Below are 13081 nucleotides of genomic sequence, written 5' to 3'. Positions count from 1 at the left end.
ACTCATGCGGAACATGGGGTTCTCCCAGTTAAAGTGTAATTTGTATATATGCGTATATTACAAATGATAATCACATGTGATTGTTTACGATATTTTATTTGATACATATAATCATATATGTTTTAATTATAAACCATACAATGATAATATGTGATTATTTTTCTAATCACATGTGTTTATATTAATCTTTATATGTTTAATCACATATTATAGTACTTTTGTTTTTATATTTATAGTCATATGTTATTGAGTATTCATATATGATTGATGTATAAATCATACATTGTCCTTAATAAATGCAAATTTATCATATGTGAATTTAAACACAAAAACTGTTTATAATCACATGTGATTACGTATATAATCATATGTGATTGCAACTCATGCGGAACATGGGCTTCTCCCAGTTAAAGTGTAATTTGCATATATGTGTATATTACAAATGATAATCACATGTGATTAATTAAAAATTGTTTATAATCACATGTGATTAGGTATATAATCACATGTGATTATTTAAAATAAAACATTGATTAAACTTTAATTTTTAGTTAAACAAAAAAATAGAGATTGTTTTCTAAGGTAATAAACTACTTAATTATATTAAGCTTCACATATCCATGATATCATATATATGGTGAAACATTTTTATAATTAAAACCTAATCATTGTATTTAATAAATTAGCACACATTCATCTAATGAAAAAGTAAATATTGTCTAAGCAAACCATCAATCAAATTATACATTCACAGACTTCACCATTTTTGATCTTAAACTTCACATGAAACTTCTTCCCACAATAACATTGTTCTCTCAATCTTTAACATTGTCATTATCTTAATTATCTTCAGCATTATCATCATCTTGATCATCTTCATCACCATCATCATCATCATAATCATCATCATCATCATCATCATCATTATCATCATTATTTCTGTTGTTTTCTTGAGCAATTTGATCTTCATCATTAAAATATTCATCGATCATACTTTTCAAATGATTCAATCTTACACTTGATGGGAAGTTATTCATTCCATTTTCAATCAACAAATTGATCTTCCTAATCTTCATCAAAATCATTTGTTCATAGTCCTAAATCAGAATTAATTTGAAGTTTATATTAGCAATATATATCATTAAACATTATAAATATTAAATAATGAGAAGTTTTTTTTTTGTATAACTGCTATAAATACATTACCTCCTGATTAATATCTTCTTCAACAAAATCTTCATTTAAATCTCCTGTACCAAATTGCTTCAGGATTTCTTTTTCATAGATTTCTCTAAGCTTCATTTTTTCTTATGTCCAGTGACAGATAACTGGTCGTTTTCTTTCAGCAATAAATACACTGCAATGGACTCTATCTACATAAAGCAACTGGAAAAAAAGAAATATTTGTTATTATAATCACATGTGATTAAAATATTATGTCTTTATGATCATATGTGATTTAAAACATTTTACTGTTAAACCACATGTGATTATAAATGTTATTAAATAATAGAGAAGTTATTAAGCATACCACTAAAAAAACAGATGGTCCAACAAAATTGCTTGTTGGATTGGATGAATCAAAAGATCGTTTTGTTTTAACCAAACAATTAAGCAAGTAGGAGCACATTCAATGTTGCTTATGTTTGTATTTTTCATGATGTAGTTTAAGGGATATGTGTTTGCTTTTCCGCATGAGTTTGATTCTATAAGAGAGTTGATCAACAAAGCAATGAAGTTCATCTGGAAGTTCATATCTGATTTGTCCGAGCCGACAATATTCATTTTAATCTCATGCAATCTGATCATTTTTTTGTTTTCAAATTGTTCAGCCTATTCATCATAACATTTATCATTTTCTTTTCGAAATGGAAGTTTTGAAAACTGTTTTTTTTTTTCAAAGGAAATCCTAGCATTTGATTCACTGATTCTTTTGTGACATCGATCTCAACCCCCTCTCGAAGAACAATTTTCATTTTTGTTGGATCAAATTTATCAACAACATAACGGCTTAATGCCCCTGGCACTTCAGTCATTTTCATTTTCAATAGATCACCAAATCCTATTTGTTTCACACAATCTTTTTGGATTGTATTGAAACCTTGAATGATTGATAACAACGCTCCAGGTGAGCACCTATATTATCAATAATAACAATTAATGAATTTAATTATATTTGATTTAAAACAAATTAATCAAAGAGTTTTTAAATCATATATGATTTTATTCATATATAAGTGAAATCATATGTGATTGATTAATCCGATATATGATTATTCCTGTATTTGTTATGTTTATCTGTATAATCATATGTGATTCATTTCAAATAGTTGTTCTTTAAATAATCATACTATTATTAACAAAGCTATACATGTTTCTGATTGTATCGAAATGCTTATTTACAGTCTTCATCTTTCTTTTTTTAGTCTTTTTTGTTTCAGAAACTGAATCTTCAGCTTTTCTTTTCTTTTTTGATTTGTTTTTCTTCTCTGGTCCTATAAAAGATGTTAATGAAGTCATAATAAGTAAATAAAAAATGATTATACAAATAGTTAATAAATAAGCATATATTTTTCAATATCTATTTTAATCACATGTAATTGAAGGAATATTGTTTTTAAATCATGTGTATAAGTTATAGATATAAATCACATATGATTGAAACATCCATGTCAGCTGAAAAATGTATATTTTCAATCACAAATGATTATATATATTAATATATATCAATAATCCAAAATGATTCATAAAAGACATATGATACTCACTTGTGATTGGATCTGTATGTTTGTATTAGAGATTCTAATCACATATGATTAAACAATATTTAAGGATTGTACATTATATGTGTACATATAATGTACAATCAAACATATGTGATTAACAATAGACTGTTTGTTTTCTTTTTTTCGTTTTATAATCATTTGTGATTGAAATATACCTTTTTCAACTATGAGTCTTGGTGATTTTCTTGTTGTTTTGCTTTATGTAGGTTTTTTCTGCGTGGGCTTTTCTTTGTTTTTTTCTGGAAAAAAAAGTACACATATAATTAGAAAATCATATTTGATTATATACATAAAATATATGAATCAGAACTGATTATGTTGAGTAATATTGATTATAATCACATGTGATTGAGTTATACATTTTCCTTGTTTTTGTTTAGACGTCTTTTCTGTTGTTTCTTCTTCAATGATTGTTTTTCCTTTTCCCTTAGATTTTTCTGAGACATATAAATATAAAAAAATGATATCATTATAAAACGTACATTGTTATTTGATAGATGTTAAGCACAAGTGATTGAAAACATTTTGTACATTTTAGAAAACCAAAAAGTCAATTTTTAATCACATGTGATTAAATATCTTTTGTGTATATATAATGTTCACAAAAAAAAAATTACATGTTCTTAAATATCTTTTGTGTACATATAATGTACAATCAAACATACGTGATTAATAACAGACTGTTTGTTTTTTTTTCGTTTTATAATCATTTGTGATTGAAATATACCTTTTTCAACTATATTTCTTGGTGATTTTCTTGTTGTTTTGCTTTCCGGAGGTTTTTTCTGTGTGGGCTTGTCTTTTGGCTGTTGCTTTTGTAAGTTTTTGAGTACTCTTTTCTTTATCTAGTTGGCTGCTCTTTATTGGTTTCTGAGATGTACAAATATATGTATTATAAGAAAATCATATATGATTATTTCAAGTCATGACAAATATATAATATACCGCTTATATAGATTGTGATCACATGTGATTCAATCTTTGTGCTATGTATAAATGTAATCACATGTGATTCAATCATTTTGGAGATTATAACATCAACAAATCATATATGATTGCAAATGCTCATTATAAGTAAGAATTCATCAGCAAATCATATGTGATTGAACACAGTCATATGATTTATCACCTTTATGCATGTTTTTTGAAAAAAAATTCTTTTTGTTTTAATCATAAATGAGTATAAAATGGAAAACTCAACACTAAATCGAGAAATTAAACGTTAATATTAGTAAAGTTGAGTTTTATTTTAACAGTAAACTTAGGTAAATTGTTCGACATCGAAACTAGGTTTTGATTTTAAAAAAACTTTTGAGTAATGTCGATTTCCTTTACATTGATGAAACTAATAGTAGGAAAACTCGAAAATCGAGTAATATTCATAAAAAAAACTCGATAATAATGAGAATCAAGTGATATTTACCTTTCGATGAAACCTTCGACGGCGTTTTTTCTGTTTTTGACGACTTTTGTATCGTCTTCGTTGAAATTTTTTTGAAAATGGTTGAGATGTTAGAGAGAAGCGAGGGTTTCTTTTGAGAGAAATGAGGGTTTTTGATTGCTTCGAGGATTCTGACGACGTATGTTTGGAACAAGCTATACCCCCTTATTGGTGAAATGCGATATGTTTTTGGAGCAATTAACTTATTTACATTTAAGCCACCGTATCGGACACAATTTTTATAGAGATGGACAGCCCAACAATATAACTGGACAGCCCATACAATATAACTTTTGTTTCAAATGTTCTCGCGAACGCTCCTCTATATATATATATATATATATATATATATATATATATATATATATATATATATATATATATATATATATAGAGAGAGAGAGAACACTTTATTGGAAAACATAACGTGACTACTGTTTCATTGGAGTAAAATCCAATAAGAAATGTTCTGCTCTGCTGGTGTTTGCAAAATCAAGGCCATAATCAATTTTGAATTCATTACTATCATATCCTTCCGCCAAGACCCACATATTATATTAATATTATTCAACACAATGTGCAGGATGCATGTGAGTGTGACCGCATTTACATCAAAAGTTTAAACTGCAAACAGCAACTCGCCCTATTAAAATTAATTAATTAAATCACACCAAACTTCAAACGTACCCTTTCTCCCTTGACCAAAACTAATTAATTGAATTAGCAATCATCAAACTAAATTACTCTTTCAACACTCGAGTTAGATTTTTAATAAGATTTATCACCGCAACGTCCACCTCCTAAGATCAGTGGTTGAACAAGGAGACACCTCGCCACCTGCGATGCTCTCAGTATAATACGATGAATAATTGGACTGCTGTTCATTCCCCATCCCCATGTATGCATATGATGCTTGATTGACGCTGGTAAAGCTTGGACTCCTCAAATCCTGTCCATTTCCACCACCATACGGGTCTGGAACCGGGAACGAGAGCCGTTTCTTGGCTGATCCGGATCTGTCCCTCTCGGGAGTCGAAGGCCTTTGTCTGGGTGCACTCTGAGACCTTACCCTAGCCTTGGCTGACTCGGTTGCAGCCATGTAATTGGGCATTGGACCTCCTCCTCCTCCACTTGTCGAACCCCTTGCATGTTGCTGCTGATGATGCAACATGACCGTGTTGAAACTATAGTTAGACCTTAAGCTTGGTGTTTGGCTTTGAGTGCTGTGATAGCTTCTGTCTTCTCTAACATAATGAGGGCTTGCAGAACGGACTTGTATTGGCCTTGTTTTGGATGGGGAAGGTGTTACTGTTACTGCTGGGGACTGATGGTGTTGGCCTCTATGGAGAGGAGAAGCAGAAGAGGGGGAATTTCGTTGGTTATGGTGGTGGTGATATTGATAACTAGATCTTCTCATATGGTTAGGAGGGGGTAAGCTTGAGTAAGGCTGAGAGGTGTCCACTTGAACAGTTTTAACACCATCTCTGTGATCAGTTGAAGCTCTTCCCATGGGCCTGCTGCTATCCCATGCTTTTGGACCCAGCCATTGCTGCCTCTCTCCAACGCCAACCTCATTATCACTGCCCATTGATGAATTCCTACCATTTCTTCTCATCTTTTAATCACAAAACAATCACGCATATCAATTACAATTCTTTGATTTTAATACAACCAAAACAGCAGTTACTACTAAAATACCAAAATGGGATCGGAGGTGTCCTATCAGGAAATCACCACATTTTGTAAAAGTAACAAGAATTAAACATTTATTTTGCAAAATGGACTTTGCCAAATTGCTTTGATGACCTTTCCAGCAAATCTTGAATACTTTTCTAAATTTGTAAAATTATTGTTATTTGGCAAATCAGTTGCACAAAACAACAAATGAAAAAGACAAAAATAGTAGGGAGTAGGCATCGTAGTCATACAGTAAATTTGAAAAACCAAAGGTATTATTTCATAAAACTCATTTTACAAAATGGATTGTTATTTTGTTACAGTTTTCCAAAACGTGGATATTTTGTGATATGACCAGTCATTTTAGTGATTACCATGTATGAAGACAAACCTCTTGAGAGAAGGCTTGCGACAAAGTCTTGTCGCGTCTAGCAGCTCTATTTTGAAGCATTGCTTTCACTTCCTCAATACTGTGTGGCCGTTCATCCCAGTCATCAGCAATGCTACTTCCATCTCGAGACTAAAAGTTACCAAACTAAGCTTTTTGAAACATATCAAGGCAAAATGTAACTATGTACATACATACATATATACATGTGTGTGAGTGTATTCATAAGCACACACCAACAGAAACACACACACATACATGTATCTTTGCATGGTTATATATATATATATATATATATATATATATATATATATATATATATATATATATATATATATATAGGGTAAATGAGGCACATACCATTGATCTCCTGTCAGACATATCTTGATGATAACGAGAGCCCCAGACACTGTTGGTGTCGCTAAATGTAGATTTTCGACTGGTGCATTGGTCAGATTGCTTCATGCGCTGATCAAGAACACGAGCCTGCACTCTAACCAAAGCTTGCATGCATTGAAGTGTCATTTTGGCTTGCTTTCTCACATTGTGACCCCTCACTAATGCTTGCAATTTTACCAGTCCTTTGAGTGCACGAAGAGCTCTCCTGGCCTACGAAGCAAACACTGTTAGCTAGGTTTTCGAACAACAAACACTTAATTAAAGATTCGAAGAAAAATAAATAACACACAATATTAGGGTAACTTTGCTACATCCACAGGCGAATTAAAGAAGCTTATTGATTTCAAAATAATATTTACTATAACATCGAGATTCTATATATAGAGCTAGGAATTTTGATTTTGATTATAAAACTGCCAAGTATTACACATCTACCACAAGTAGAAGAAATGGTCACTTTATTATGGTAGAAGAAATGATTTTGATTATAACATCCATGTTTGAAGCCAAAATGCAAACTTTTGCAGTATTGGTCACTTTATTATGGTAGAAGAAATGGGCTTCCTTATAGAAAGCATGGTATATATAGCAGGGAAAGCATTTAATTTCCTACAGGATAGATTACGGGTATCCAGAATAGAATATGTTGAGTGGGTGCATGTGCCCTTGTTGCATTCACAGGCATGTTCCCATGTGCTTCATCCTCGTAAAATATTAAGGTTCTGTTTTGGTATAACGTAATCCGGTAAAATGTATTCAGCTATTTACTTTTACTCAATGTTGAAAAACTAATTAAAAAAGATAGTCCGGCATATTAAACAACTAATTTTTACAAGATTAGCCTCATTTAGTTTCAACCTTTCCATTTCTCGAAGTTTCAAATAAGCGGAGCAAACTACAAAGAAAGAGGGTTTTCTTATGTTTGAAAATCAACTTTGACCAAAACGCTTTGGTTTTTGGACTCCCACGTCATTTCCAAATGATCCATTGGTTTTTTTAGCAACCTCAAATAAAGTGATCATTTCTTTTTATTTTGTCATCCGTAAATATTTTTATTTTCACACTGATTGTAGTTCATTTACTTTTGAAAAGACAAAAATTTTGATTGTAAATGTTTGATATTCTGGATACAAAAATTAAAATCAGTAATAGCCACAGGAAAATACCGTCGTCATATGAGTTTAATATGTGGTCAGTGAATGAATGTAGGACCCTAGAATTAACAGCATAAGCTAGCTAATTAATTAAGATGGTTAGATGATAGATCTTTGTTTTGACACTAACCAGATAACCCCTGAATGCCGTCTGAATGATGGTAGCGGCATAGTGCTCCCTTGAATGACCAGCCGGCGGCCTACTGATCGAAGCCACCTCCATTGCCGCCGGAGCCGTGGATACCGCTGCAATGGCATGCTTTTGTTCCGACGCCCCAGAGTCTGTACAAGTGGCATCGCTAGCCACTCGGCCGCCGCTCAAATTACTCATCTTGGCTTGCTGGGTTGCTTGTACTGTTGCATTTTCATGGACGCTGGTGGGCTTCCGGAATAGCCATCTTCTCTTTTCCCTTTTCTGAATTTATGGAGAAATCCATTTAATTAGTACAAGAGCAGGACATGAATGATGAAAGGGAAAAAAGGAACCTTGTCGTCTTCCTCGTCAAGATCTTGAGCTTGAGTATCATGATTTCTTCTTTGAGTCTTTTTATCGGAATCTTTGCTAGGAGATCGGAAAGCCCTTTTAACAGCGGTGAGCCATGAGGATCCACTTTTCTTCCCCATAGATGTTAGAAATAACAATAATAACAACAACAAAGAAGTTGCATTTACAACAGAAGAGAAAAGGGGAGCGGCTAAAAGGGGCAGTGCTCAGAAAGAAAAGAAGAGATCTGGAGAGAAAGGATAGTAAGGCCTGGTTCACCTAACAAGCAAAGCACTTTTATCTGTAAAGGAAAGAGATGCATAAATATATGAGAGAAGGATAGTGTGTCAGTCATGTGTAATGGAAAATGGTGGTGGGGTTGACAGGGAGAGTTATAATGGTCAATAGTTTTCTTCCGGCAATAAAATAAAAAGGATAATCTATATATATATATATATATATATATATATATATATATATATATATATATATATATATATAAAAGATAAATGACATTATAGTCCAACTATCTTACATTATGGTTTAAATGGTCCTTTTTTTTGTTCTTTTATTGCATTTGAGAGGAACGAAATATTACTTTGCCGGATAAAGTGGTCCACCTAACTGTTTTAACAGGTAAACCATACACGTCATTATATTAGTCAGCAAGTGAGCCTACTTTGATTCAACTCTGAGTTAACTCGTGTACATGTCACTGAGTTTGACCGGTTCTTTGCTTGGGGCCTAAGGGTCACTGTGGACCCATCAATCAATAAAAGGGATGGCTTATTCGATGAAACCCTAAATCTTCAAGCCCCTTTTCCACTAAAGGATACCGTCAATCCGACATAACCTCGCTTTCACGTGAATCACGATGGCGACCCCACCACCACATTCACCGAATTCAATATCTATAAATTCAAGAGATCGTCTCAACTTCGACGATTTGCATACTATTTATTGTGATTGTGGAGCAAAAATTGCAGAACAAAAAATGGAAGTCGCCCATCTGAAAGAAGAAATGGGTCGAGATTTGGTGTTAAGCAGGGTTGAGTCACTCGCATTGCATCGTCGGATTGAGCGCATAAAGAAAAAGTTGACTTCGTTGACTGTATTGGTGATCGGACCGGTGATTGTGAGTTTTTGTTTTATGGTGGAGAAGATTCTTCGCATCGTGAACAAGTGATATGTTGCTGTTTAGAAGAAGTTATATGTTGGTGGTCGTGGTGTTTGTATTGATTAGTTATATGTAACGACCGTCATTTGAGGTATTGATTATTAAATATTTCTTAAATTATTGTTGGGCTAAATATGGATAAAAAGGACTATTGGAGTGGACTTAAGCAAGTGGGCCAAGGATTTGGGCCGCCCATAAGACGTACGTTGGGCGTAGCCTTGGTGTACGCGGGGCGTAGAGGCGCATTAGATGTGGGGGACGCATGCACGTACGCGTAGCGTACGTGAGCAGATTCCAAAACCCTAATTTTTAGGGTTTAAGACATATAAATACCCAATTATAGCTTAACCCTGGCCTCCTTACCAGCCCCTCACCCTCAGAAACCCTAAATACCCTCTCTTACTCCATTTTTGTGTGTTTTGGCATTTTGAAGCTTTGTTTGGCGAAGAAGAGCTTGGAAGAAGAGAAGAGAAGTTTGAGAAGAAGAACTTGAGTATCTTGAGCTCAAGGATCTGGGATTATCTCATCTTTTGGCACTTAAAGGAGGTATAACGCTTCCAACTTTCCTTATAGAAGCTTAGATCTAGGTTTATGGAGCTTTAGATCTTTTTAGGTCCAAAGGATGGATTTTTATGATGCAACTTCGTTTTTAAGCTTGGGGTTGCCACCCTCAGAGCTAAATGCTTTCCTTTAGCAATAAAGTTTCAATCTTTAAGGTCCATTTGTGACCATGCATGAGATCTAGCCATTTCCATGGAAATATGTTGTTATTTTCCAAGTTTGGGTTCATTTGGTGGGTTGCAAGCCACCAAGTAATCGACTTTATGGATTAAGACGTTGAAGAGGACTTGGATCTGTAGTTATAGCCTCTGGAGTTGAGTATTAAGTGAAGAGAGAAGATGGCTATTCCGGAAGCCCACCAGCGTCCATGAAAATGCAACAGTACAAGCGATAATGATGGGAGAAGTGAATGATGAAAGGGAAAAAAGGAACCTTGTCGTCTTCCTCGTCAAGATCTTGAGCTTGAGTATCATGATTTCTTCTTTGAGTCTTTTTATCGGAATCTTTGCTAGGAGATCGGAAAGCCCTTTTAACAGCGGTGAGCCATGAGGATCCACTTTTCTTCCCCATAGATGTTAGAAATAACAATAATAACAACAACAAAGAAGTTGCATTTACAACAGAAGAGAAAAGGGGAGCGGCTAAAAGGGGCAGTGCTCAGAAAGAAAAGAAGAGATCTGGAGAGAAAGGATAGTAAGGCCTGGTTCACCTAACAAGCAAAGCACTTTTATCTGTAAAGGAAAGAGATGCATAAATATATGAGAGAAGGATAGTGTGTCAGTCATATGTAATGGAAAATGGTGGTGGGGTTGACAGGGAGAGTTATAATGGTCAATAGTTTTCTTCCAGCAATAAAATAAAAAGGATAATCACTTCAAAGTATATATATATATATATATATATATATAAAAGATAAATGACACTATAGTCCAACTATCTTACATTATGGTTTAAATGATCCTTTTTTTTTGTTCTTTTTTTGCATTTGAGAGGAACGAAATATTACTTTGCCGGATAAAGTGGTCCACCTACCTGTTTTAACAGGTAAACCATACACGTCATTATATTAGTCAGCAAGTGAGCCTACTTTGATTCAACTCTGAGTTAACTCCTGTACATGTCACTGAGTTTGACCGGTTCTTTGCTTGGGGCCTAAGGGTCACTGTGGACCCATCAATCAATAAAAGGGATGGCTTATTCGATGAAACCCTAAATCTTCAAGCCCCTTTTCCACTAAAGGATACCGTCAATCCGACATAACCTCGCTTTCACGTGAATCACGATGGCGACCCCACCACCACATTCACCGGATTCAATATCTATAAATTCAAGAGATCGTCTCAACTTCGACGATTTGCATACTATTTATTGTGATTGTGGAGCAAAAATTGCAGAACAGAAAATGGAAGTCGCCCATCTGAAAGAAGAAATGGGTCGAGATTTGGTGTTAAGCAGGGTTGAGTCACTCGCATTGCATCGTCGGATTGAGCGCATAAAGAAAAAGTTGACTTCGTTGACTGTATTGGTGATCGGACCGGTGATTGTGAGTTTTTGTTTTATGGTGGAGAAGATTCTTCGCATCGTGAACAAGTGATATGTTGCTGTTTAGAAGAAGTTATATGTTGGTGGTCGTGGTGTTTGTATTGATTAGTTATATGTAACGACCGTCATTTGAGGTATTGATTATTAAATATTTCTTAAATTATTGTTGGGCTAAATATGGATAAAAAGGACTATTGGAGTGGACTTAAGCAAGTGGGCCAAGGATTTGGGCCGCCCATAAGACGTACGTTGGGCGTAGCCTTGGTGTACGCGGGGCGTAGAGGCGCATTGGATGTGGGGGACGCACGCACGTACGCGTAGCGTACGTGAGCAGATTCCAAAACCCTAATTTTTAGGGTTTAAGACATATAAATACCCAATTATAGCTTAACCCTGGCCTCCTTACCAGCCCCTCACCCTCAGAAACCCTAAATACCCTCTCTTACTCCATTTTTGTGTGTGTTTGGCATTTTGAAGCTTTGTTTGGCGAAGAAGAGCTTGGAAGAAGAGAAGAGAAGTTTGAGAAGAAGAACTTGAGTATCTTGAGCTCAAGGATCTGGGATTATCTCATCTTTTGGCACTTAAAGGAGGTATAACGCTTCCAACTTTCCTTATAGAAGCTTAGATCTAGGTTTATGGAGCTTTAGACCTTTTTAGGTCCAAAGGATGGATTTTTATGATGCAACTTCGTTTTTAAGCTTGGGGTTGCCACCCTCAGAGCTAAATGCTTTCCTTTAGCAATAAAGTTTCAATCTTTAAGGTCCATTTGTGACCATGCATGAGATCTAGCCATTTCCATGGAAATATGTTGTTATTTTCCAAGTTTGGGTTCATTTGGTGGGTTGCAAGCCACCAAGTAATCGACTTTATGGATTAAGACGTTGAAGAGGACTTGGATCTGTAGTTATAGCCTCTGGAGTTGAGTATTAAGTGAAGAGAGAAGATGGCTATTCCGGAAGCCCACCAGCGTCCATGAAAATGCAACAGTACAAGCGATAATGATGGGAGAAGTGAATGATGAAAGGGAAAAAAGGAACCTTGTCGTCTTCCTCGTCAAGATCTTGAGCTTGAGTATCATGATTTCTTCTTTGAGTCTTTTTATCGGAATCTTTGCTAGGAGATCGGAAAGCCCTTTTAACAGCGGTGAGCCATGAGGATCCACTTTTCTTCCCCATAGATGTTAGAAATAACAATAATAACAACAACAAAGAAGTTGCATTTACAACAAAAGAGAAAAGGGGAGCGGCTAAAAGGGGCAGTGCTCAGAAAGAAAAGAAGAGATCTGGAGAGAAAGGATAGTAAGGCCTGGTTCACCTAACAAGCAAAGCACTTTTATCTGTAAAGGAAAGAGATGCATAAATATATGAGAGAAGGATAGTGTGTCACTCATGTGTAATGGAAAATGGTGGTGGGGTTGACAGGGAGAGTTATAATGGTCAATAGTTTTCTTCGAGCAATAAAATAAAAAGGAT

At 34.6% G+C, this 13081-nt stretch overlaps 1 protein-coding gene across 1 annotated transcript; it reads right to left on the bottom strand.

Annotated features, from left to right (window-relative positions):
- Nucleotides 1-4728: 4728 nt before the first annotated feature.
- LOC145124056 (protein IQ-DOMAIN 17-like) lies at nucleotides 4729-8693 on the bottom strand. Its single transcript, XM_079059279.1, has 5 exons — nucleotides 8332-8693; nucleotides 7976-8260; nucleotides 6653-6901; nucleotides 6296-6424; nucleotides 4729-5842 (listed from the first exon to the last, which is right to left on the bottom strand). Exons 1-5 carry the CDS (start codon nucleotides 8467-8469, stop codon nucleotides 5009-5011), a joined length of 1635 nt encoding a protein of 544 aa, XP_078915405.1. The 5' UTR covers nucleotides 8470-8693; the 3' UTR covers nucleotides 4729-5008.
- Nucleotides 8694-13081: the final 4388 nt, after the last annotated feature.

This window comes from Lactuca virosa, chromosome 7, assembly GCF_052849685.1.
Source record: "Lactuca virosa cultivar CGN04683 chromosome 7, Lactuca_virosa_CGN04683_v6, whole genome shotgun sequence".
Taxonomy (NCBI): Eukaryota; Viridiplantae; Streptophyta; class Magnoliopsida; order Asterales; family Asteraceae; genus Lactuca; species Lactuca virosa.
This window is presented reverse-complemented; position numbering and strand designations above follow the sequence as displayed.